At 44.4% G+C, this 27256-nt stretch overlaps 1 protein-coding gene across 5 annotated transcripts; it reads left to right on the top strand.

The window, feature by feature from the left end:
- The first annotated feature begins 755 nt into the window (after positions 1-755).
- Positions 756-27247, top strand: SLC30A4 (solute carrier family 30 member 4). 5 transcript variants are annotated; one of them, XM_081170061.1, is made up of 8 exons: positions 785-907; positions 2547-3091; positions 9053-9199; positions 14874-15027; positions 17531-17741; positions 20233-20338; positions 23450-23584; positions 24405-27247. In XM_081170061.1, exons 2-8 carry the CDS (start codon positions 2710-2712, stop codon positions 24557-24559), a joined length of 1290 nt encoding a protein of 429 aa, XP_081026187.1. In that variant the 5' UTR covers positions 785-907; positions 2547-2709; the 3' UTR covers positions 24560-27247. The 5 variants fall into 5 exon arrangements, with proteins under 5 accessions (XP_081026191.1, XP_081026187.1, XP_081026190.1 ...); XM_081170064.1 differs by lacking the exon at positions 785-907 and adding an exon at positions 970-1072; XM_081170062.1 differs by lacking the exon at positions 785-907 and adding an exon at positions 1129-1525.
- The last annotated feature ends 9 nt before the right edge of the window (positions 27248-27256 follow it).

Below are 27256 nucleotides of genomic sequence, written 5' to 3'. Positions count from 1 at the left end.
ACTTTACTACTGTGGCCCATATCTTGTTAGCCCCCAAATGGAAAACTGAAATTGATGGAATACACACATTTTGCAATTTTAACGTACAGAACAGGCATGTCCAACAGTTGATCACGGGGATGTTCCAGGTTGATCATGGTATGAAGTACACACACACACACACACACACACACACACACAAAGGTCAACAACTTTCATCAACCCTCCCCTAAAAAAAGCTCAACCAGTCCTGGCAATGACAATGGGTAGATCATAGCTGGTTTTTTAATACTGCGAGTAGATCGCAGTCTCTTGGGAGTTGGATGTGCCTGATATAGAATAAGAGAACAAGAAAATCATACGTTTAGAGAAGACTGGGAAATGTTTACTGAATATACGTGTGAAAATTGTGTGCATTTAAAAACGCTGGTAGCATTAGGATAATTTCAAGTGTAAGTAAGTTTTGATGGATATAACAATAGATTACTGAATGGTTTTGTTCACTTAAAATATGCAGGGATGTATCACTAGTCTCTCAGCTTAACCTACCTCTTAGGGTTCTTGTGAGGATGAAAAATTGGGAGAGATGGGCTTGTACAACTCTTGTAGGTTACAGTAAACAAACAAACAAACAAACAAACAAACAAACAAACAAACAACAGAATGCAGACAGGAAAGCAACAAAGCAACATGCATGCGTGCATTTGCTTTAAGGCTTATTTATTGCGCAGGAGGTCATGCAACAACTCCCCTTCTATAACTGCCTACAATTCCCAGCCTGCCCCGCGCTCCGACTCCATGTGCACGCTTAACCCTTTCGAATCCTGGGCGCCGTTGCTGCAGCGGTTGAGATTCGGAGCTCAGATGGGTGTCAAGAGAATCCAGGCACGTGAAACGGCAGCTGGCTTTTCTTCGTCTCGGAAAGGCGGTGCGTTTGCGTGTGTGCGTGTGTGTATGTGCATTGCAACCTCCGCTTTTTTCTCCTTTTTTCTTGCTGTAACTCCGTGATCCCCGGACCCGCATCGTGAGAACGCGTCTCGCCTTTCTGTAACCGATCAGCCAGCCTCCCAAAGAAAACAGCAAATAAAAAATGGTCGGGGACGAATTGCTGGGGGGCGAGGGAGGCACCTGGGCGCAGCACCCGGGACCCGGACGCTGGGACAGCGGCTTGCACATCCGCCATGGGGAAATCTAAAGCAAAAATTTGATTTTACAAAGGCCTCTCGGAAGCTGTGCGCCTCTGGACTGGCTGGTTTTTGCCCCCCCCCCCTGTTTTGGGAGGTGAATGGGGGGGATGGCGCGATCGGCGGAGAAACCTTCCCTTTCCAGGGGGAGGCGAGGCTGCTTGGATGAATATTCAGGCATGCATATTCTTCCCCAGAAGCCCACACCCTCTTTTTTTGCTAATCCCTTTGCAAGCTGGCTCTGCTCAGTTGGCTGCCGGTGGGGGAGAAGAGCGCAGGAATCTATTCTCTCCGACTCGAGGGACGTATCCTGAAGCGCTGGATCGCGCGCAAAGCGCAGGGCGTCTTCTCCACGGGGGCAGGTAGACCGCGCGTCTTTACGCGCTGCTGTTAAGGACCCTGTTCCTGTGCAGACGTGCCGCGATGTCCCCGCTCCGCATCGGGATAGCGGCTGCGGTTTTCCCTGGCGGTAGGAAACATGCCATTGTCCCCGAGGCACGCCAGCTGTGCCACTGCGCGCTATTGTTTTTGTTCCGCGCAGGGAGGCATAGGAATTGCGCTTCCCTCTGTCAGTTGCAGGGTCGCCACTCTCTGCTTTTATAGGGGGGACCCCGGGGTGGATGAGGGAGGGGGGAATAATCCTGTTGATTATGTTGCTTTGACTGTATACTTTATATTTGACTTTCTTCAGAAATATTTGATTCTGGATTGTTTCATGGATATTTTAATAGGCTGTAAAGCGCTTTGAGATTTTTCTTTAAAATACAAAATGGTATAGAAATGAAATTAATACAGTGGTACCTCGGGTTACATGCGCTTCAAGTTACATACGCTTCAGTTTACAGACTCCGCTAACCCAGAAATATTACCTCAGGTTAAGAACTTTGCTTCAGGATGAGAACAGAAATTGTGTTCCGGTGGCAGCAGGAGGCCCCATTAGCTAAAGTGGTGCTTCAGGTTAAGAACAGTTTCAGGTTAAGTACGGACCTCCGGAACGAATTAAGTACTTAACCCAAGGTACCACTGTAATAATAATAATAAGTAGGTCACCAGTGCTCCTCGAACCCTTTCCCCAGCTGCTTCTTACAAATATTTCCTTCCCTATAACATCCTGATCTGATGAGTCACAGGGTGCCACCAGCATCCATGGCAATTTTTTTTTGCATAATTGTTAATGGAAGCAGTTCCCTGCCTCAAGGCGCTTACAGTTAAAGGGATTAGAGAGATGGGAGAGGCATGGGATGAGTATGAGGAAACTGGGCTACACCTTCTTAGACTTTGTAACCCATCAGGCCGGGCAGCTTATTGCAATCCTGGCACAATATCAACGGGCAGAAGTTTACCTCAGTTCCTAACCCGCCCTCTTCTTTTTCCGTGCTGCAGTTTTGATCTCTTGGTGAACTCGGCGCATCTGGCTCCTCCCAGGTGAGAGATGACCCGGGTGAATAGCAAAATGAAGCCCTCTGGCCTGCGAGGGGAAGTTGCCTGAGGAGAAAAGGGCCGATTGGGCCGGCTTTTGGCTGCGGTGCCAGCCGGCAACCTTACCATGGCTCATTCCAGCATCTGGAACAGCCTCAAGTCTGTGCTGAGGAAGAACAATGACCCCTTGTTCCTGAACGACTGCAGTGCCTTTGACTTCTCCGACGAAGTTGGCGAGGAGGACTTCCCCAGGTTCAACAAGCTGCGGGTGGTGGTTTCAGAGGATGCGGCGGACGCTTCGGCCAACGGGGCCCACCTGGGCCCCCACTCCGACGACGAGTCCTTGCTGGACAGAGACATTGCTCTGCGGAACGCGCAGACCAGACCCGGCGCAGAACCTTGTAACAATTGCAACAAGCAAAGGGAACTCTCGAAGCAGAAGAAGGTGAAGAGGCGGCTGGTTCTAGCAGCCGTCCTCTATCTCCTCTTTATGACAGGGGAGCTGATAGGTAAGAATGCCTTGATCTCTCCTGAGAAGGAGATCTTTCAATTGCTTCGCTGTGCCTTCGGGGACAGTCTTTTAATTATTTACTCTTTGGGACCGTCGGGTGGCATATCTCATTATGAAGAGGCGGCAAGCTCAGAGGGCATCTTGAGTAAGTCAAATCAATGTGCAGGGGAAACGGTGGGATTGCCACTTTTGCAAATTACTGTAACATTCACCGATTCTCCTGAATAGTACGTCTCCATTTGCAAAGTGGAGATTTCGTCTTCCTGTTGGTGATGCTTTTCTGAAAGGGATAAAGGAAGTTTAGTAGTACAGTGGCACCTCGGGTTACAGACGCTTCAGGTTACAGACTCCGCTAACCCAGAAATAGTGCCTCGGGTTAAGAACTTTGCTTCAGGATGAGAACAGAAATTGCGCAGCGGCAACATTTTCAGGTTAAGAATGGACTCCAGAACGAATTAAGTTCTTAACCCGAGGTACCACTGTAGTAGTCGCAATAATAATAATTAAAAAAAACCCTCTTTCTTTCTCTCTCTTTTTAACCTCCTCGAGAGGTTCAGAGGGTGGCAACACGAGAATGGGGCCTTCTCTGCAGTGGCTCCCTGTCTGTGGAATGCTCTCCCCAGCGAAGTTCGCCTGGCACCTTCAGTATACACCTTTAGGTGCCAGGCAAAAACCTTCCTCTTTAACCAGGCCTTGGTTACAGCCGATTTACATCCTATGCCCTTTTAAAATGTGGGGTTTTGGGGGGCGGGGAGTAATTAGGTTGCTGTTTTATTTTTAATTAGGTATTTTGTGGTTTTATATCTTGATTTTATTCTGTGAACTGCCCTGAGACCCTCGGGTATATGGCGGTATATAAATTCAATAAACAACAACAACAATGGGGCACTACGTAGCTCGGTCGGTAGTGTGTGAGACTCCGATTTCCAGGGTCATGAAAGTTTCCTGCATTGCAGGAGTTAGACTGGATGATTCTTGTGGTCCCTTCCAATTGTACACTTCTATGATTCTGTGATCTGTTAGCTGTATGTCACATGCCCAGAAGTAACAGCCTTGAGGCTTTCTCTTGAACTGTGTAGAATTTACACGGAAACTATCCCTCTGATGGTGACACTTCCGAAAAAGTTAGTTGCAGCTAAATTCTGTGAAAATCAATGGGCCACAGCTTAGTCCCATTCCATTGTTTTAACTGGGATGATCATAATGGATTGTGACCGTTGTATTTGTTACATGCATAGTTCAAGCTCTTTATCTGACATTCATCCTGTCTAAAATTGTGCGGTTATTCTGGACCATGTGCTTTTGTTTCAAAACCACAATGTTTTCCCCACTAGCTACTTCTTATGTTGAATGTTCCACCCACCACAGTTGGATTTATGCCAACTGTGAACATTATGTATGTTTGTTTGTGTAATGCTTGCATAAATGCATGTCAAGATTTAAAGCCCAGAATAAAATCACATGGTTAGGTTTTTTCATTTTGAAAAAACAAATCCGTCAAATCATCAAATTACCGGCCATAATCTAGCATACATAGGCATTCCTAAACCCCATTCATATCGACATCATTCAAAGTATGCACAACCGTGAACTTTCACAGGTACAGATATTACAAAAGCCGTAAAGGTAAAGGGACCCCTGACCATTTGGTCCACTCGCAAATGACTCTGGGGTTGCAGCGCTCATCTTGCTTTACTGGGCGAGGGAGCCAGCGTTCAGCTTCCAGGTCATGTGGCCAGCATGACTAAGCCGCTTCTGGCGAACCAGAGAAGCACGGAAACACCGTTTACCTTCCCGCCGGAGTGGTACCTATTTATCTACTTGCACTTTGAGGTGCTTTCGAACTGCTAGGTTGGCACGAGCAGGGACCGAGCAACAGGAGCTCACCCCGTCACGGGGATTCGAACCGCCGACTTTCTGATCAGCAAGTCCTAGGCTCTGTGGTTTAACCCACAGCGCCACCCGTGTCCCACAAAAGCCTTAAGTAGCTGCAAATTATAATCCATAGAATTTGTAGAATTGTAGAGTTGGAAGGGACCGCAAGAGTCATCTAGTCCAACCCCCTTGCAATGCAGGAATCTTTTTGCCCAACGTGGGATTCGAACCCATGACCCGTGAGATTAAGAGTCTCATGCTGTACCAACTGAGCAATCCCTTAAATCGGTGTGATTACTTGGACGTATTCTTCCTGCTATAATTTGTATTCCTGGACTTTCCGTTCAGATTAATATCTCTTGGGTTAATTATTCTAACATTCTGAGTTCTCGCAGCTAGCAGCACCCTTGTTAGGTATCTGTAACTAAGCAATGAAACTTTTCAGATAAATTACCAAAAAACAAGAGGATTTATTTAAGCAGTGTTTGGATTTTTTAATAAAACCCTTTGCCCTGCAGTCCAGCAACTGGATCTATTCTACTTTTCTCCGCATGTTTCTAAAAGTCATGTGAAAAGTTTTGTTGCATAAAGTTCCCCGTATAAAGTTGCCATTTGGTCAATGACGGCAAATGAGGGTTGTTTCCAGTCAACCCAAACTTTGTTGATGTGGTTTTGAATATGGTTTCAAAGGCCTGTGTTGTGCTTTCAGCGTGGGAAGTGTTTCCCGTTTAGATGTTCAGTTTCATAAATAACTTGGCATATACTTGTTGTGGGCAAATATGGTTAATAAAACTCTTGGGCTGGACGCTTTTGCAGCTTCCTTGAACTTAATGGAAATGCAGTTTTCCTGAGACGTAGCTCTTGCTCTTGAGGTGGTTTGCGGAACAGGAGTCTTTGCACCGTGGCAGAAATTAAGAGAGACTCTGCAGTTTGGAAACCCTCAGAGAGTCAAGTTAACCAAAGCAAATGCAGTAGTTTTTTTTTAATAGTTTTTATTAATTTTTTCTAATTTACATTTCAAGATATTCCTTTAGACAACCTTAAATCAATGACTCTCCTTCTCTTTCCATGGTTCATTCTGCATACAATACATCTCTGCATATTTTAGATGAACTAAACCATTCAGTAATCCATTGTTAGTAAAGGTAAAGGTACCCCTGACCATTAGGTCCAGTCGCGGACCTTCCTGCCGGAGCGGTACCTATTTATCTACTTGCGCTGGCGTGCTTTCAAACTGCTAGGTTGGCAGGACCAGGGACCTAGCAACGGGAGCTCACCCCGTCGCAGGGATTCGAACCGCCGACCTTCTGATCGGCAAGCCCAAGAGGCTCTGTGGTTTAACTTCTTTACCCTATTGAATTTACCTTAATGCTACCAGCGTTTTTAAATGAACACAATTTTCACCCAAATAATCAGTAAACATATATTCTTCTTTTCTCTTATTCTGTATGTTAAATCTGCAAGCTGTGCATATTCCATCAGTTTAAGTTGCCATTCTTCTTTGGTTGGGACCTCACTCATTTTCCATTTTTGGGTTAGCAAAACACGGGCCGCAGTAGTAGCATACGTAAATAATATTTTTGGATACCTGGGTGCAGTGGCTGACTTCTCAGTCTCCGCAGGAAAAAATGCCACCTGGCCTATTATTTCCCCCCACGCCGCACCAGTTTTCAGCTCTGAACCTTCTAAGCTGCTTGCACAAAGATTTGTGATCAGCCAGCCATGAGATGGGCCTGTGTCCTTCATGGCTCATTGAAGGCGGCAATGAGACAGACATCAGGCCCATTATTGACCGGGATCTTAACATGGCCTTTTTGAAATCTCTTCTACAGAGGAGGCAATAAGGAGACTTCTTTTTTCTTACTCGCCTATGGTGATCGGGTTGCTGCGGACACACCTCACCCCGCCGCTTCCATCGGCAGAGAAGTGCCTCTGCTGTTGGCACTGATTTTGGGCAACATCGTGCACATTGGGGGCAAGATCGCACCCAAAATTGGTGCGATGGTGACGGGGTGCACAGTGGTGGCAAAGCGGGCAGTGGCAGGAGCAGGGAGGTAGTGGTAGGGCAGAGAGGTGGAGGAAGGGAGGACAGGAAGAATAGTTTGTGAGCCAAGCACTTATTTAAAGGTAAAGGGACCCCTGACTGTTAGGTCCAGTCACAGATGACTCTGGGGTTGCGGTGCTCATCTCGCTTTATTGGCCGAGGGAGCCGGCGTACAGCTTCCAGGTCATGTGGCCAGCATGACTAAGCCGCTTCTGGCGAACCAGAGCAGCGCACGGAAACACCGTTTACCTTCCCGCCAGAACGGTACCTATTTATCTACTTGTACTTTGACGTGCTTTCAAACTGCTAGATTGGCAGGAGCAGAGACCGAGCAACGGGAGCTCACCCTGTCGTGGGGATTCGAACCGCTGACCTTCTGATCGGCAAGTCCTAGGCTCTGTGGTTTAACCCACAGCGCCACCCACGTCCCAAGCACTTATTTAGAGCAGGGCTAAAGACCTAGAGGAGGAGGAACTTTATTTTAGGATCTGTACCTCATTTTCATGGTACTGTGCATATGCCCACATTTTTCCTCCACGCCCAGGTTCCGCCATCTAATCACAGGGGCAGGAGAGGTACATTAATCCCACACAATAGATCGGTACATGTGATTATTGTTGCTCCTGGAAAAAAGCCATGGAAAAGGTTTGTCTGTTTTTCAGTGTAGTTCCAAGGCTACAGTGGTTGCGTCCCACCACTGCAAGTAGTGCTTCTTTTTTTGAAATAGTTTTTATTTGTTTTTAGAAGTAGAACATCATAACAATACATCCATACACATCCGCATTTACATATTCCTCCGAATCTCTGGACTTCCCACCTCCCCTTCATGGGTCCTTCTTATTAAACCTTTTCTACTGCATCTTTTCCAATAATCTGAGTTTTATATAACTCCATAGTACTTGCTACATTACAAGTGTTGCTGCAATCCTGCTAATGTTTTCACCTGCTTACAGTGGTCTCCAAAATAAATTATGAATTTCCCCCATTCTTTGTTAAAAGTTCTGGTCTTCTTGATTCCTGAGCTTTCCGGTCAGCTTTGCCATTTTGGCATATTCCAATCGGGGCGGAGCAAGGTGGTGGTAGGACGGATGCCCTGGGTGTCATCACCAAGGGGGGTGACATTCGGCGCGCTGCCTGCCCGTGACTCCTGCTGACCCTGAGCTGTGGGGGGAAGGGGGATAGTTTCGCTGCCTAATACAGTGGAACCTTGGATTTCGAATGTAATCCATTTCGGAATACCGTTCGACTTCTGAAAACCAAGGATCAATGGGCGGTTGGCAAAATCCATTGAAAAATGGAAAAGCATGCAGTGGAAGCCGTTCGATTTCTGAAAACGCGTCCGAAAACGGAAGCAATTACTTCCGGGTTTTCAGTGTTCAGGTTCCAAATTGTTCAGCTTCCGAGATGCTTGAAAATCGAGGTTCCACTCTATTAACCTGTATGTGCTTCTTGCTACAGGTCCTTTAAAACACACCCTAGCATATTTACACCAGGGCTATAAACCATGTTTCATATACAGTGGTACCTCAGGTTAAGTACTTAATTCGTTCCGGAGGTCCGTACTTAACCTGAAACTGTTCTTAACCTGAAGCACCACTTTAGCTAATGGGGCCTCCTGCTGCTGCCGCGCCGCTGGAGCACGATTTCTGTTCTTATCCTGAAGCAAAGTTCTTAACCCGAAGTAATATTTCTGGGTTAGTGGAGTTTGTAACCTGAAGCTTATGTAACCTGAAGCATATGTAACCTGAAGCGTATGTAACCTGAGGTACCACTGTATGTGCATTGTACGAGATGTTTTTTTCTGCTAAGGGCTTCATATGCTGTAATGGCCTAGAATTATTACGACCCCGGCGCAGATGCATTTATTCATTTGTTGATATACATTTTAAATTGTAATGTGTGGATATGGCAAATGATGTGCTTGTGTGTGATTGGCGGCTGCTCCCTTTTGAGGGTACACTTCGTTTTACTTCTCTCTAGCATAGACCCCTCAGTATTATAGACCTAACATATATTTTCCTTTTAAATTTGCACGTCAAGGTGGATACGTTGCCAACAGCCTAGCAATCATGACGGATGCGCTTCATATGTTAACTGACCTCAGTGGCATTATTTTGACCCTGCTTGCTTTGTGGCTATCTGCAAAATCACCGACCAAAAAATTCACCTTCGGATTTCACCGCTTAGGTACGTAATCTTTGCGCCCGTTGCTCTGTTCCAGCTCCTGCCAACCTAGCAGTTCGAAAGCACACCAGTGCAAGTAGATAAATAGGTACCACTGCGGTAGGAAGGTAAATGGCACTTCCATGTGCTCTGGTTTGCATCACGGTGTCCCGTTGTGCCAGAAGCGATTTAGTCCTGCTGGCCACATGACCTGGAAAGCTGTCTGTGGACAAACGCCGGCTCCCTCGGCCTGAAAGCGAGATGAGCGCCACAACCTCATAGTCTCCTTTGACTGGACTCAGCCGTCTAGGGGGTCCTTTACTTTTTACCTTTTTTACTAGGTAGGGCTGGGAGAGAACCCTGTCTCATATCCTGGAAAGCTGTTGCCAGTCAGTGTTGAAAATTCTGCGCTCAGTCGATGAAGGGTCTGACTGATGTGGTTTAGGGCAGCTTCCCATGTTTTGAAGATATAAGGCAGCAAACCCACACTTGCTTCCCTGTGAGTAAGCACAGGTCTAAGGCATACCTTCTAAGACAGCTGCAGTGCTGCAGTGGTTAGAGCAGGGCTCGGGAACCTGTGGTCCATCAGCTGTTACCAGACTACAAGTCCCATCCTCCTTGACCTTTGGCCATGCTGACTCCCACATCATCTAGAGGGCCACAGGTTTTCCCCATTGCCAGGTCAGCGTGTCAGTCTTAAAACTGGATCGCATCCCCACCCAGCCATTAAGCCCACTGGGGGATCTTGGGCCAGTCTCACACAGCTCCTCCTCCCCCCCCCCCAATATATATAATTTGTTATTAGTTTTTTTAACATATCATTTTCAACAGTAATTAAACATACTTTTACATCTTATTCAAATTTTTGACTTCCATCAATCCTGTCTGAAAATTTTCCAATCTAATCTCTCAGCATGCATTTCTTATCTTCCCTATTACATTTCAAATTCATAACCAATATCTCTATCTTTTTCTACTTTGTAACACTTCATATATTTCTCCTTACAAAACTTCTTGCGTAATTTGTTGATTACAGTTGCTCTTCAAGTAATTCAGATACTTCTTCCAATCTTCTGTAAATCTCTGGTCCCGCAGGTTTCGAATCCTTCCTGTCATTTTGTCCAATTCTGCATAGTCCATTAATTTCGTCTGCCATTCTTCTCTCGTCGGAATTTCTTCTTGTTTCCATTTCTGGGCTAACAATACTCTTGCCGCACACAGTTCCTCCTTCTGACTTGCAACCTAAGAACATAACAGCCCCACCATCAGAGACCAAAGGTCTGCCCGGTTTAGCATTCTGTTCCAGTGGCGTAGCGTGGGTAGCCAGAACCCCGGGGCCATATGGAGGGTGGTGGGAGGGACATGAACAGAGTATGCACGCACGTTCAATTGCCTAATGGTGTCTGCGTCACCCAGCAGATCATACCCACAGAGATAAAGAAAAGAAGAGCTGTTCCATTGTACGGAGAGGTCACTTCCTGGTTTGCATGGAGAAGCCATTTTCAGATTTCCACCCGCTAACAAATCTGCGCATGGGGCCTCCTCATGCTACAACACTGTTCTGTTCACCCAGCGACCAATCAGATACTGTGGGAAGCCCATAATCATGTGTAGCTTTGTGCTTCTTGGTTAGAATGTCAGATTAGGACTTGAGAGACCAGGATTCAAATCCCCGCTTGGCCATGTAGCTCACCGTGGGCCAGTCACTGCCTCTTAGCCTAGGCTGCTTCACAGGGTTGTTGTTGAGATTAGATGAGGAGGGGGAGAATCAAGTCTGCCACCACTTGGAAGAAAAAAAGTGGGATATAAGTGTAACAAATGAACAAGCAAACGATATAACGTTCTTAATAATAAATGGTGAATTAGGCCCATTGATTTCAGAGGAGCTGTGTATTGGATTGTGGTTAGATAACAACAACAACAACAATAACAACAACAACAATTTATTATTTATACCCCGCCTATCTGGCTGGGTTTCCCCAGCCACTCTGGGCGGCTTCCAAAAAAACACTAAAATACAATAACCTATTAAACATTCAAAGTTTCCCTAAACAGGGCTGCCTTTAGATGTCTTCTAAAAGTTCGGTAGTTATTTTTCTCTTTGACATCTGGTGGGAGGGCGTTCCACAAGGCGGGTGCCACTACCGAGAAGGCCCTCTGCCTGGTTCCCTGTAATTTGGCTTCTTGCAGTGAGGGAACCGCCAGAAGGCCCTCGGCGCTGGACCTCAGTGTCTTTAGAAACTATTCCAGTTTATCTCCTAAAGCCAGGGCAGCACCCATCAAAAGTTTCCAAGAACATTTATCAACTCTTAGAAAGCAAAGTTGCGAAACAAAAAAGTGTGTTGCAGTTAAAAAAATGCACTGACTCAGCTCTGCTTCAAGCCTGTGTTAGGTTAGTCTCTGATCAGATTATTTAATTCACTGTTCACATGACGACTACTTCTTCTTTAAAGCTATAATTAGATTTTTTTCCAGTCGTGCTTTTTGTTTTTAGTTCCAAATTGTAATGGGGGCCCCATGGGAGAGGCACATAATAACCCTAAGCAATGGGGTGTATTTAAATGCCTTTGAAAACGACTCCTGGCCCCGGTGGGTTATATTTCAGTCATAAGAATACTCATGCCACAAAATTAAAAACTCTTGAAAGAAAAGGTTCGTTGCTGCCAAACTCCTTATCGCTTGAGACGGAGGAAGACTTGCTACCGTACAGTATAGTACAGTATGGCTTTATAATGAATTGATGGGCTGATACTGTAAGCCCAGTGTGCAGGGAAATGTCTCTATCTAGGAATAAAAACTTGGCAGGCTCAGTTATGAAATTTAACCCTCCTCCTAGACGGAGTAAAAGGAGACTTTGGAAATATTTTTTTCCTCACAGGGCCCGTTAATAGTTTCACTCTTCAATTTTCATGCTGCTTTTATGTTCTGTTTGCATGTATTACATGGTTTTCTTTCTTTTCTTTTTTCCATTTTTTGCTTTTTGTTTTGTTTAGGCGTTACAACAACTTTAGAAAAATAATTAAAACCAAGCTGAAGACAAATTGCTTTGAGAACACTCAGGCATTACTATATGACAGCATCAGTTACTTTAATCCTAATAAATGTTTCTTTTCTTTTGTATTACATGGTTTTACCACACTGTCCTATGTATGATTACTCGGAAGTAACTCCCAGCTATTCAATAGGGCTTTTTCCTGGAAAAGCTATTTAGATTACTGCCTTAATATTTGTTCATTTTTATTTCTAAATTTCTAAACCACTCAGTATTGAAAATGTATTTAAGTGGTGTACAGAAATACAAACAGCAAAACAGTATAACAAAATCAGAAATCAATAAAATACAGTATTGTTGTATTTTTTATGTATGCATGTCCTCCAAGTCACCCTGGTTGGTTTTTAGTTTTTAAAGATACTAGGGAAAACAGCTTATATTGGGCTCATAAGACTGGGAAGCAGCTGAAGGATTTTGAGTTCAGTTTCTCCTAATACGATAGCCTATTACTGTTGTGTGTTTTTTTTTAAAGAACCTGTGACAGCTTTGCAGAGTAGCTGTCTTGCAGCCAGCTAATCCGTGGTGCAGTTTTTGCTAATTAAAGGAGCTTGTGATGTTGTACGGCATGGACTTTCCAAACTGAGGGTTCCAGGGAATCTTTAGATTCCTCAAAAGCTTAAATGGGATTTCTCCATAGCTTATCTGTTGGTTTCCCCCAGGCATATGGTCACAGCCATTGCGTGGCGAGTTCCCGCCTCCCCCCATTGAAATAAAGACACGGGACACAAGAATTCAGGTTAATGGGTCGAATTAGGCCACAACTTTATTGATTACAGGAATTGAGCGGTATTGGCTTAGGCATTGGTCCTAACGACTAACCGGCTTGAAGGCCGGTAAGGGTTAACCACCAGTGGGAGGAGTCCTGCTGAGGCACGTCAACTAGGACCTCCCCCCGGCGTCACCGCGTGGGGGCGTGCCCTGGGCCCACACCTCCTTAGGCTTAGGACAAGGCCACGCCCCCCGGAATCCTTTACCGGACTACCCTTCGCTTTGGGGGCAGGTGATGGCACTCCTTTCCCCCTTCATCTGCATAACAATAGAAGAGTACCCCCACCAATGCCTAACCGCCAATACCGAGGAGTTGTGACGGTTTGCTACGAGGTAGGCGAAAACCAAATGGCTGGTGCCGATCTGCCGTTTGGAAAAATTCCTACCAGGCCCCTTGACGGCGACCAACCGAAGTTCATAGCAACGTCAAAGAACCTAACCTAAAGGGTGGGAAGGGAGGGAAAACCGGGTCAGCTGTAGCAAGGGAAAGAGGGGGAGCCTCGGCTGCAGCAGACCTAAGTAGCTGAGGCCACACCCGATTGGCTGGCCTAGAGTATGATGCAGCTGAGGATTCCCTCTGTTATCAGAGCCAGCCCCGCCCCCCGAGTGTGGGGAAGGGGCGTGAAGCCCGCAACCCCACCTCCTCCTTATGTTGGAAGTGGCTTTGTGAGAAGAAGATGCTGGAATAGTTGGAGAATCAGCCTGATCCATCAGCCTCTTCTCACATTATTATTTTCTTTTGAAATAATTTTTATCTGATTTTACAAGTATAAAATTATAATAATACAACCATACACATCCATATTTAAAGATTCCTCCGAATCTCTGGACTTCCCACCTTCACCTCAATGGATCCTCTTGTCAGCCTTTTCAACTGCATATTATTCAGTAGTCCATATTTTATGTCACTCCATTATCTCCATAGTACAGTTGTACCTTGGTTGTCGAACGCCTTGGTACTCATACGTTTTGGCTCCTGAACGATCGAAATCCAGAAGTGAATGTTCCGGTTTTCGAACTTTTTTTAGAAGCTAAACGTCCAACGTGGCTTCCAATTGGCTGCAGGATTTTCCTGCAGCCAATCAGAAGCCGTGCTTTGGTTTCCGAACGTTTTGGAAGTTGAACGGACTTCCGGAACGGATTCCATTCGACTTCCAAGGTACGACTGTATTTGCTACATTACAAGTGTTTTGGCAATCCTGCTAATGTTTTCATCTGCTTACAGTGGTCTCCAAGATAAATTATTCCCCCCCCCCACTCTTTGTGAAAGTTTTGGTCTTCTTGGTCCCTGAGCTTTCCTGTCAATTTTGCCAACAGATTAATTTGCCATTCTTCCCTGTTAGGGACTTTGTCTTCTTTCCATCTCTGCGCTAGTAATATCCGTGCGGCTGTCGTCACGTACATAAAAAGTCTTTTCTGTTCCTTTGGAATAAAAGGTAAAGGGACCCCTGACCATTAGGTCCAGTCGCAGACAACTCTGGGGTTGCACGCTCATCTCGCTTTATTGGCCGAGGGAGCCGATGTACAGCTTCCGGGTCATGTGGCCAGCATGACTAAGCCGCTTCTGGCGAACCAGAGCAGCGCACGGAAACGCCGTTTACCTTCCCACCAGAGTGGTACCTGTTTATCTACTTGTACTGCGTGCTTTCGAACTGCTAGGTTGGCAGGAGTCCTTTGGAATATCAGCACCTAAAATTCCTAATAGAAAAGCCTTTGTTAAGAAAACATTAGAAATGTTTAAACTTACATTATTAACATTTACCTCACCCAGCCTGGATTCAGTGTAATTAAAAGTACCGTAGAAATGCTAAACGCTGCATGATGTTTGTGCGCAGATGCTCTTGTAACAGTGCTGCTGTTTTTCTTTCTCTTTCCCAGAGGTGTTGTCTGCCATGTTCAGCGTCTTGCTGATTTATATCCTCATGGTTTTCCTCTTGTACGAAGCTGTTCAAAGGACCATCCACATGGACTACGAAATCAATGGGGATATTATGCTGATTACAGCAGCCATTGGGGTAGCGGTCAACCTTATGTAAGTGTTCCTTTTCCTTCTGTTGAAAGTTTGCCCCCTTCTTAGCAAGGGACTGCTGTGAAGAAAGTCCCAGAACCGCCCCAGCGTTTCTCTTTTTTTATCATTTAAATTTTTATTTATACTTTTCAAGTTTAAACATTTCATTAGTTTTACAATCGCTTTATCATTTCAAAATTTGACTTCCTTCCCCCTCTTTCTGCAGCTCCTTAATTTTTTTGCTTTTTAAAATATCTTCTGCATATCCAAATTAATTTAATTTGCTCCTTTGGCCCACCGTTTCTTTATGCTGGTCTGTCACATATCTCCTGTCAATCCTCTTCAATTGCCAAAAAGGGTACCAACTGGATCTCATTTGTCAGAAAGAGGCAGAAGTAAGGTTACCAGATTTTTTTCAGTGAATCCGGGGACACTTTTCAACTTCAGTAGGAATGATAGGATTTTGTACGGGGACTGATTTGTAAATCCGGGGACTGTCCCCGGGAAACGGGGACGTCTGGTGACCTTAGCCAGAAGTCACATCTTTCAGAAGAGAGGTTCAAAAAAACTCATCTGCCCTCAATGTTCCCATGCCACCATCAGGGTTTCAGAACGGACTTTCTATGAAGCTGACTTGCCTCACGACTATGGTGTAGCCAATAGGCTAGAATTAGTCCAGTTTGGGAATTTTAGGTGCCGAAATCCCAAGGGAGCAGAAAGGTTTATCTATGTACGCAATCACGGCTATGCGATTGCTGTTTAGCCCAGAGATGGAAAGAATAAAATATCTCTACCAGAGAAGAATGGCAGATCAAGTTGATGGACTATGCCGAAATGGCAAAAGTGACCGGAAGAATCAGAAATCGGGAAGACCAAAATTTTAATAAGGAATGGGGAAAATTTATAATCTATCTTAAAAACCATTGTAAACAGTTAAAATTGTCAGTGGGATATGAATAACATGGTGAACTTTGGACATGAGATGTAAAAGGGCAGGAGGAGATTCTGTGGATTCTTCTTAGTCATGTTTGGGAGCCGCTGTGCTCTGGTTTATTTTGTATTCTGGCTCTTGCCTGCTTTCCCCTCTACCTTTCATTTTTAGCGAAGTCTCCTAATTTCACCACTGCAGTGGATGCGATTGCCAGCTTCGAGGGTTTAGCATCCCCATGTACCTGGACACTTAGAATTCCTGGTACTGGAAGTATAGGATCAGTGCAAAAGCAGGAAGAGGACGAGCCTTTCTCTTGGTGGGATGATTTGATCTGCCGGCCAATGAGGCAGCGCGAGTGCGACCACCGTTGCTCTCCTGGCTTCACAATCCGGTCACTTGTTGGCTTTTATCAAGAGTCAAGTGTGTCACACCTCTCCCTTCTTACTGACCACTCGCAACCAGCTTTGTTGGTAAGCCAGGAGAACAACGGTTCCCTTTCTGTGCTACCTTACTGACTGCGGGTGGCGCTGTGGTCGAAACCACTGAGCCTCTTGGGCTTGCCAATCAGAAGGCCGACGGTTCAAATCCCCATGATGGGGTGCCTATGAATGCTTCCGTTTTCAAACACGCCTCGGAAGTCGATTGACTTCTGAGGCGCGTTTCTCCATTTTTTCAATGGATTTTGCCGACCAGCAATTGCGCCTCAGTTGTCAAACGTTTCAGAAGTCAAACCGTCTTCCGGAACAGATTACCTTCGACAACTGAGGTTCTGCTGTATATTGTTTTCGGTCTACTAGAGTTTAATCACTTTTCAATATATGTTATGTGTGTTCTTTCCCTCTGTTTACGGTGGCCTAGCAGTAAAAAGCACGGTAGACCATAATCAGCTGTACATTTAATTCTAGCTACATGGTGGGATGCAGGTAGCTCTGTGGTCTAAACCACTGAGCCTCTTGGGCAGGCATAGGCAAACTTGGCCCTCCAGATGTTTTGGGACTACAACTTGCATCATTCCTGACCACTGGGCCTGTTAGCTAGGGATGATGGGAGTTGTAGTCCCAAAACATCTGGAGGGCCAAGTTTGCCAATGCCTGCTCTTGGGCTTGCCGATCGGAAGGTTGGTGGTTCAAATCCCCGTGATGGAATGAGCTCGTGTTGCTCTATCCCAGCTTCTGCCAACCTAGCAGTTCGAAAGCACACCAGCGCAAGTAAATAAATAGGGACCCCTGTGGCGGGAAGGTAAACGACGTTTCCAGGCGCTCTGGTTAAGAACTTAATTTGTTCTGGAGATCCGTTCTTAACCTGAAACCGTTCTTAACCTGAGGTACCACTTTAGCTAATGGGGCCTCCTGCCGCCGCCGCGCAATTTCTGTTCTCATCCTGCGGTAAAGTTCTTAACCCGAGGTACTACTTCCAGGTTAGTGGAGTCTGTAACCTGAAGCGTTAACCCAAGGTACCACTGTCCTAGCAGCTTGCATTTGTGGTTTGCTCTCTTCATGCTTACGAAAAGGATGAAATGTGCTAACATCTGGGGTTGGGTCTTCTACCTTATCTCTGTTTTGTTCTCAACTTCTTTCCTTCTGCTTTCCCTTTCAGCATGGGCTTTCTGCTGAACCAGTCTGGCCACCTGCACTCCCATTCGCATTCCCCTGCCCCTGTTCCTCCCTCCAGTTCCTCTTCTGCCACAACTCCTGGGCACGGTCACGGTCACGGCAGCCTGGCAGTGAGAGCCGCCTTTGTGCATGCCCTGGGAGACCTGGTGCAAAGCATAGGCGTTCTTGTAGCTGCATACATCATTCGTTTCAAGGTAGGGCTTTTCTTTAGACTTGCAAACAAAGACATTTCTCACCTTGGGCTGGCCAGCGCTTGAACTCCATAGGAACCTATATGTGCTCTTAACTTTTTTTTTTCAGCGTGCAGGGTTTTGCATGCAGAACTGTAGTTCTGCTTAGCTCAGCGGGGAAATTATTGTGGAGCTTCGAGCGCTTCCAGGAACTACAGAGTTGGACAAATTAGGATCTGGGGGCTAGGTGCTGGGGATATACAGGTGATGCATTTCAGTGGCATGCTGTTACATATTTAATTTTTAGCAGTGGGGAGGGGGAGTGTGTCAATAATAATAATATAGGGACGCGGGTGGCGCTGTGGGTTAAACCACAGAGCCTAGGACTTGCCGATCAGAAGGTCGGTGGTTCGAATCCCCGCAACGGGGTGAGTGCCCATTGCTCGGTCCCAGCTCCTGCCAACCTAGCAGTTCGAAAGCACGTCAAAGTACAAGTAGATAAATAGGTACCACTCCGGAGGGAAGGTAAACGGTGTTTCCGTGCGCTGCTCTGGTTTGCCAGAAGCGGCTTCATCATGCTGGCCACATGACCCGGAAGCTGTATGCCGGCTCCCTCAGCCAATAAAGCGAGATGAGCGCCACAACCCCAGAGTCGGCCACGACTGGACCTAATGGTCAGGGGTCCTTTACCTTTACTACTAATAATATATTTATACCCCACCCATCTTGCTGGGTTTCCCAGCAAACATCAAACATTAAAAACTTCCCGAAACAGGGCTGCCTTCAGATGTCTTCTAAAAGTCAGATAGTTGTTTATTTCCTTGGCATCTGATGGGAAGGCGTTCTATAGGGCGGGTGCCACCACCAAGAAGGCCCTCTGCCTTGTTCCCTGTAACTATGGGATATGGAAAATTTGGACAGCTTGCCTTGCTTAAATCAACCTAGCGGCACACGAAACATCAGATTCTCTGTTCTGTATATAGAATCATAGAATTTTAGAGTTGGAAAGGGACCCCACGGATCAGCTAATTCAACCCCCTGCAATGGAATCGAACCTGCAACCTTGGCGTCACCAGCACCACGCTCTAACCAACTGAGCTGAGCGCCTGCCCCCCCGCTGCGTTTTCTTGGCTTAGCATGATGTATGTCCTCTGGATGCAATCCTCTGATGGGAGTTTGCCTAGCTGAAAAATGCTTTGCCCCATACCTGCTTACTGAAATAGGCAAGGAAAGCTCTCCTTTTTGTTTGGGAACCGCAGGGAATGTCATCTGCAGTGATGAGAGGCAGGGCCTTTTTCCTTATGGGCCAGTTCAGCGGAGCTTCTTCCAAGAGAAGCCTGTGAATGCTCAAAACAATTGATGTGTAGAGTCATTGTCAACCTACCTTTCTAGGCATTGTAGTACTCGATACATATTTATATTTTAAAACCAGCGTAGATTTTTAAAATGTTATTTAGAAGCAGTTGTAAGCCACTTAATCAAAAAGATTCTCTCTCTCTTATCTCTATATAGAAAATTTATATATATATACACACACACACACACACACACACACACACACATACACATACACACATACAGTGGTGCCCTGCAAGACGAATGCCTCGCAAGACGGAAAACTCGCTAGACGAAAGAGTTTTCCGTTTTGGAGGTGCTTCGCAAAACGAATCTCCTATGGGCTTGCTTCGCAAGACGAAAATGTCTTGCAAGTTCCTGCGGGGTTTTTTTCCTTTCCCCCCCTTTTTCTAAGCCGCTAAGCGGCTTATCAGCTGATCCGATAAGCTGATAAGCCGCTAAAAGCCGCTAAAAGCCGCTAATAGCGCTAATCCTCTAATCCGTCAAAGGGCTTGCTTCGCAAGACGAAAAAACCGCTAGACGAAGAGAATCACGGAACGGATTCTTTTCGTCTTGCGAGGCAGCACTGTACACACACATATATATATTCATTATTTTATTTTTAAATTATATATATATGAATATGATGAAGGGCAGTATACAGATTTATTTATTTATTTATTTATTTGGAAAAAGAAATAATAATAATAATAGATTAAGCCATCTTAATCTGCTCCCTGCTGCAAGGCCCATTTCCACCTGGCCTGGGGAGCAGGGCCCACATTCATCCTGAATAGCTAAAAGGCTCCTGCGAGGGCCCTGGGACATTGCTGGAACAACACAACTGACTAAAATGTTTTAAACGGTTCTAACTTTGGTTCCTCCGTTTCATTTTTGTTGGGTTGGTGTGGGTTAAATGTTTAGTTGGGGTTGACGGTTATTTTAGTTTGGGTAGAACTATAAACTATTGGTTTTTTTTATTGATTTATTGGTTTGTTTGTCGCTTGTATCGGATATTTGTTTTTTAATGTTTGATGTTTTGTTGTGTTTTATATGTTGCAAGCCGCCCAGAGTGGCTGGGGAAACCCAGCCAGATGGGTGGGATATAAATTTAAAATTATTATATTATAGTTATTTATGCAGATGTAATCTTACCAGGCTTTAACCTCCTTTGTTTCAGCCAGAATACAAGATTGCGGACCCTATATGCACATATGTATTCTCAGTCCTGGTGGCTTTCACAACATTTCGGATCATCCGGGACACCGGAATAATTGTACTTGAAGGTAATGACTGATCGAACTCCTATATTTGAGGTGCCCTTTCAAGAGCAGATAGAAGCAATGAGCAAGTGGAAGCAACAATGGCTGTACTACTTACCGTATTTTTTGCTCTATAGGATGCACTTTCCCCCCTCCAAAAATTCAGGGGAAATGTGTGTGCGTCCTATGGAGCGAATGCAGGCTCCTTGGCTTCAGTGATAGCAACACGAAGCCTCCGAAGCGCAGAGGGAGCACTCCTTCCGCCCTCCGGAAGCGTCGCGTTGCTTTCACTGAAGCCTGGAGAGCGAGAGGGGTCAGTGCGCAACGACCCCTCTCGCTTTCCAGGCTTCAGGGATAGTCGCCTGAAGCCTCCGGAGCGCAGTGGGAAGTCCCACTGCGCTCCGCAGGCTTCGGGTTCCTTTCACTGAAGCCAGGAGAGCAAGACTCCCCTGGCTTCAGCAGAGAGGGAGAGCTGTGCAGCGCCCCTTCAGCCAAGCGGGAGGAGAAATGGAAGGGGCTCCGTTTCTCCTGCCGCTTCGCTGAAGGGGCGCTGAGCAGAGAGGGGGAGAATTCCCCCCCCTTCTTCTCCCCCTCTAAAACAAGGTGTGTCCTATGGTCGGGTGCATCCTATAGAGCAAAAAATATGGTGCTTTGATTTTCTAAATAACTTTCAAAATCTTGACCAATAGTTTTGAAAGATTTATGCATTTCACTGTATGTGGTTGTCTTACGTGGTGATTTGGCACTGAATCTCAGCCGGGCATCTGAGATTTACTCAAAATCTTCGTTGATCATTTCAGTCGTGCTCAGGGCTCCCCCCCCCCCAAGCCAGAACTCAGTGAAACTCAGTTCTGGCACCTCTCAGGTGGGTGCCATTGCCATGCTAAGAGAATGAGGGAGGTGTGGAAAGAAGAAAGACTCCCTACCAGAGAGGAATGGCAAACTAAGCTGTTGGATTGTGCCAAAATAGCAAAATTGACCGGAAAGCACAGGAACCCAGAAGACAAAAACTTCAAGAAAGAATGGGGGGGGGGGGAATTATAATTTATTTAGGAAACCGCTGTAAGCAGATGAAAGCATTAGCAGGATTTTAATAACACTTATAATGTAACAAATAATATGGACAATATGGACAGATACAAAATATAGATTATAAAATAATATGCAGTTGAAAATGTTGACAATAGGACCCAGGTAATGGTGGGAAGTCTTGAGATTCAGAGAAATCTCTATACAGTGGTACCTCGGGTTACAAACGCTTTGGGTTACAAACGCTTTGGGTTACAAACTCTAACCTGGAACCTAACCTGGAAGTAGTTACCTCGGGTTGCGAATTTTGCCCCAGGATGAGAACGGAAAAAGTGCACCGGTGGTGTGGCAGCAGCGGGAGGCCCCATTAGCGAAAGCGTACCTCAGGTTAAGAACAATTGCGGGTTAAGAACGGACCTCTGAAACGAATTAAGTTCGTAACCTGAGGTACCACTGTATATGAATATGTATTTCGTATTGTTATAACTTGGTATTTGTAAAATGAAATAAAAGCGATTTCAAAGAATGAGGGAGGTGTTCATGGTGAGTTCTGGCACCTCTTTTTCTAGAAAAATAGCACTGGTTGTACTTCACCCAGAGGACTTTAACTTTTTATTATGCTGTCAACTGAAACACATGTTTTTCTGGGAGATTCCACAAGTTACCAGTTATCAGCCAACAGTGTCAGAAGCTGTGCTTGCTGTTGTTGACGGATAACCCTAATAAGGCAGTTCCAAATGATGCAAATGGCTCTCCCATTCTTCTTTACTGAATGTTGATTCCCTTTTATACTGCAGATTAACAAGAACTCATCCATCAAATTCCTAGCCAGCTGCCATGAATTGTTTTCATCTTATGTTAACAGCTTCATGCAGGTCTTTTGCAATCTCAACCCAATTCTAGATTTGCCTTCTTGTGTTTACTCAGGTGTAGGGCTGTGTGATAAATCACCATATCATGCTATTGAAATCACATCCTGATAAGTGTTTCAACAAGGCAATATACCTGTAAACAAAAGGTGAACACTTAACAAATTCCCGGAGCTTTTTTGAAAAAAATATTTTTTATTAATTTTTCTGTTTTACAATTTAGAATACTCATTTAAACATCCTTAAAGTATCAATGACTTCCCTTCTTCTCTTTCCATGGTTCATTTTGCATATCATAAATCTCTGCATAAGTTACAAAAACCATACCATTCAGTATTCCATTTTTGCATCCATCAAAACTTATTTACACTGTTGAATTTATCTTAATGCTGCCCGTGTTTTCAAGTGTACACAATTTCCCCCCATATATTCAATAAACTTTTCCTAATCTTCTCTAAACATACCGTATTGGCCCGAATATAAGACGCACCTTTAAAATTCCATAGGCACTCACACCCGTTCTTTCCGTTTTACCGTATGTCTGTTTCAGCAGCGACGTCATAAAAGCCAGTTTTTGTCACGAATTTAAGCCGCACTTTAATTTTCACGGTAGAAATTTGGAAAATAAAATAAAACGAGGCTTATATTCAGGCCAATACGGTATGTTCTTCTTGTTCTCTTATTCTATATGTTAAGTCTGCAAGCTGCGCATATTTTGTCAGCTTAACTTTCTATTCTTCTTTAGTTGGGACAGCTTCCAGGGCTTGTTGAGAAAAGCCCGCTTTTTAACATTATTGTAGAAGGAGCCTTGCTTCAACAAACTTTAGTTAAGATTAGCCACAGTTTAGTTTTTGAATATGATGTTAAAATGTGCCAAGCGGCACTGCCCATCTCTTTGTTGCAACTATGCCACTGGATGGGAGGGGCAACTGGCTTCTTCAGTGCTAAGTGAAAACTGGGCCAATTTGTCAATGGTTCCCCAAAATTGTTAAGAACCAGTGCACTACTATTTCCGAATAAATGTTATCACTTCAAAGTGACTGATAACATTTCAGTTCCTAGAAATGCAGAAGATGAAAATGTTTACACGAGTCTTTTCCCTTGAGGCACTTTCACAACGTGACTAAATGGCTGCTTTTTATCCTTTTCTAAATACTCTGCTTAAGTTTAATATAATGGCATCACATAATAATCAACAATAATTCTAAACATCTAAAACTCATGTCCTCCTTTGTAGGAGTTCCAAGGCATTTGAATGTGGATCGCATTAAAGAGGAGCTAATGAAAATTGAAGATGTGTTTTCAGTGGAAAGCCTGAATATTTGGTCGTTGACTGCAGGAAAAACCATTGCCATAGTCCACTTGCAATTAGGTAAAACTGGGAAGCAGGCAGAGCTAACGGTTGTGTTAATGAAGCAGAATCATGTGATTAAATTCAATCAATAAATTATTTTTTGGTTTTCTTTTCATATTTGTGGTTTGTTAACCATAAATTAAGGGATGCGGGTGGTGCTGTGGGTTAAACCACAGAGCCTAGGACTTGCCGATCAGAAGGTCGGCGGTTTGAATCCCTGCGACTGTGTGAGCTCCCGTTGTTCAGTCCCTGCTCCTGCCAACCTAGCAGTTTGAAAGCACGTCAAAGTGCAAGTAGATAAATAGGTACCACTCCGGTGGGAAGGTAAACGGCGTTTATGCCCATATGACCCGGAAGCTGTACGTTGGCTCCCTCGGCCAATAAAGCGAGATGAGCATCACAACCCCATCACAACCCCAGAGTCGTCCGCAACTGGACCTAATGGTCAGGGGTCCCTTTACCTTTACCTTTAACCATAAATTAATTTATTTTTTCCTGTGTTCTGTTTCTAGATCAGGGATGGGAATCTGGGGTCATTTAAACGTTGCTGCACTTCAGTTGCCATCATCCTTGACAATTGACCATTATTCCCCTGGCAGAGCTACAATTTCCCTCTCAGCACATTATAGCTCCCATAATTATTTGGGGGAAGCCGTCACTCTTGAAAGTGGCATCCCAGTGCTTTAGATGTGTGGTTTGAAAGTAGCCTCTCTTCCCACAGCCCCCTGCCCAGAAGTGCTTTGGAGATATCTGCCATTTTCCTCCCCCCTCCAACCCACCGATACAATCGCTCTGCCCATGTTTTGGTGGTACTTACTGTGTCTTCCTTGCTTTCCAGTTCCTGGCAGTTCATCAAAGTGGGAGGAAATCCAGTCGAAGGCCCGGCGGTTGTTGCTGAGCACATTCGGAGTCTATCAATGTTCAATCCAGCTTCAGAGTTACAGGAGAGAAGAGGACAAACCGTGCGCAAGCTGCCAGAATTCCAGTGCCTAATTTTTCCACGCTATTTTTCTTTTTGGGAGGGCTTGCTGCCTTATTCTTCTTAACCTTTGCAGCCAAAAGACCACGAAGCAATAAATGCAAGATTTGCAAACAGAACGGAATCCCTTGGGGCTGGACTAGTATTGGCAATCCTCTTGCAACCAGAAGGGTTTGGAACGGGGTCAGAATTCCCCTTTCCGGGAAAACGAGTTGTAACTTTCTCTCTCGCCATTCCTTTCGGCCAGGGTTTTCATGCCAATATATATACATATCCAACAAATTGTTTACAGATCACGTTGCGGTTGGCGGATACCTCGTAGAGCACACTTCCTTGTTGCCATTTGTTAACTTCCAACAGTGCTTGCCTGCTTTCCTAAAGGGCGCCAAGAATTAACTACTTGAGTTTAAAAAGAGTTGCCAAGGTTGATCATGTCTGTGATCAAGAAGGTTAATGATCCCTGAACTGGTTACACCGTATTTTATCTCTCTCCAACAGCTATGGTTTTTTTTACTACCTTGCCTAAAACAAAAACGATGCTGCAGGTATAGCAGAACATTTTTTAATAAGTTGTCTCTCTTCATTCAAATTTGAATACATATTGAGAAGTATAGCTTTTGCAGTAACCAGTCCTGGAAATTTTAGCTTTAACCTACGATCCAAACCAGAAAAGGTCTTTTCCTGGGACAAGCTATCGGTTCTTTATCTGAAGACTTTGGGGCTGGACCCACTACGTTTGTAAGGAATAGTTCTCTCTCGTCTCTTTCGGCGTAGGACTTTTACCATAGAAAAGCATATTTAAATTTCTTTTCAAATATATATATAATTTACTTTGAGACGATTTTTATCGATCTTCTTGGATATCTAACATTTTAACCTGCTTCAAGAGGCTGTTTGGTTAAGCATGAACCTTAATTCTAGTGAATAAATATGTCGTAGGGGACTTTTTGTGATTGATTTGCCTCTTGCAAGAGAGGGGGGGGGCCTTATAGAAACCACATTTAAAGCAGAGATCCAATCAGTAGATGTACTGTAGAATAGCCTGCACCAACTCTGTGCCCTGCAGATGTTGTACAGCCGCCATCATCCCTAGCCAGCACAGAATTGTGGTCCATCTGGAGGGCACTGGGTTGGTGAAAGTTGTAGACATTCAGGAAATAAAGAGAACGAAGGCTTGAGATACACTGCAGCCCCCGAAACTTACAACTGTGAGCATATGGTTTCCATTTCACCTTGACATTTCCTCCCGATAAATATCGATTTTGCATGGTAATGTATGCTAACGTGTGCCAGTGAAATGTTAGTGATTTGGTGAACTGTACTGCCTTTTAGTCAAACAGAAGGACACCCACTGTCCATTATTTTTTGGTTGTCGTTCTTCTCCTAGCAGTCTAAAAGTAAAATGTTCCATTTTTTGGCCCGTGTTGAATTGCAGGCCTTCAGAACTCTTTTCCAGGCACCAAATTATTGCTGGATTCTTCCTAAAACTTTTGAGTATAGAGAAGGTGAAATCAGGAGAAGGAACTGAAAAGACAAGAGATGTTTCTACTGGAACATAGCTAATCCAAAGCCAGATACCATGAGAATTAGTGGTGTAGAAATTTATATTTTAAAAATGCCAGGGATTTGACCTCTGATTCTTTACATCTAAACAGAACTATCGGTGTGAATAAGATTGCGGTGTAACAAATACATGGTATAATCTCTTGGAAAGGTTTGATCTTCAACTCTGAAATCCGAAGCAATCAATATTTTAAAGCTTAGCTTGCCACATTTTATTTTCCACCGTAGTTTTTGTATCGCCCGTAAATAGGGCTAAAGAAGCCCAAAAAGAAAATAAGCCCACTTAATCCCAACAAACAACAGAAATAAGTATCAACGTTAACAATTGCCAGCATGTTTTGACTAATTGGATAACTATTTCGCTGTTTGGAGCATAATAGTTTGAAATCTGTTCTTTTTCCTTCACAGAAGAGACACTTGTTATTGTTTTTAAGGACCAATATCTTCTCATGAAGGGTGACTTTTAAAATTAACACTTCATGAAAGCAATATGCATAGTTATTTAACTTTAAATTAGTATTCAAATGCTTCATGCAAAGGAAGGATGACTTCAGATTTTATTGGACTCTAGTGCCCATTGACAATTGGCTAAAACTGATGGAATCTGGAGTTCAACAAGATCTAGAGAGCAAGCGATTCCTTGAAGAGCAAACTCTCTCCAAGTATCTTAGGAGATGGTACACTGATGGATAAAAATATGCCCATTTGCTGGATTTTATGTCGCTTGGGCCTAGCCAACTTTCCCCCCCTTCTGCTCAACCCCAAGACGAAATTTCAGTATTAGAATGAGCAAGCTGCACTAAATGATATTGAAATGAAGAACTGGCATATTTGGGACCCTGTTGTTTTGATACACGACAATAGAAACGCAAAGCCATATCTCAGTTTGTGAAACTTTTTGTGTATCCCTTCTTTATGACCTTTTCGGAAGTCAGGTATTTTTGCACACAAATGGATATTCATAATGGATATTTCATTAAACTGGGGTTTACAGTACACCTAATTAGAAACGGGGGGGTTGGTAGATCTGTACTGTACTTGGAGTTTTTTTTAATTGTAATTATATACTATATATTTGTTTAATGAAACAAATGTGTTGCTTTACTGTGGATTTATTAAATTGATTATTATACTGCCCACTTCTGAGT

Source organism: Podarcis bocagei, assembly GCF_964188305.1.
Source record: "Podarcis bocagei genome assembly, chromosome: 14".
In the NCBI taxonomy this organism is placed as follows: Eukaryota; Metazoa; Chordata; class Lepidosauria; order Squamata; family Lacertidae; genus Podarcis; species Podarcis bocagei.
This window is presented reverse-complemented; position numbering and strand designations above follow the sequence as displayed.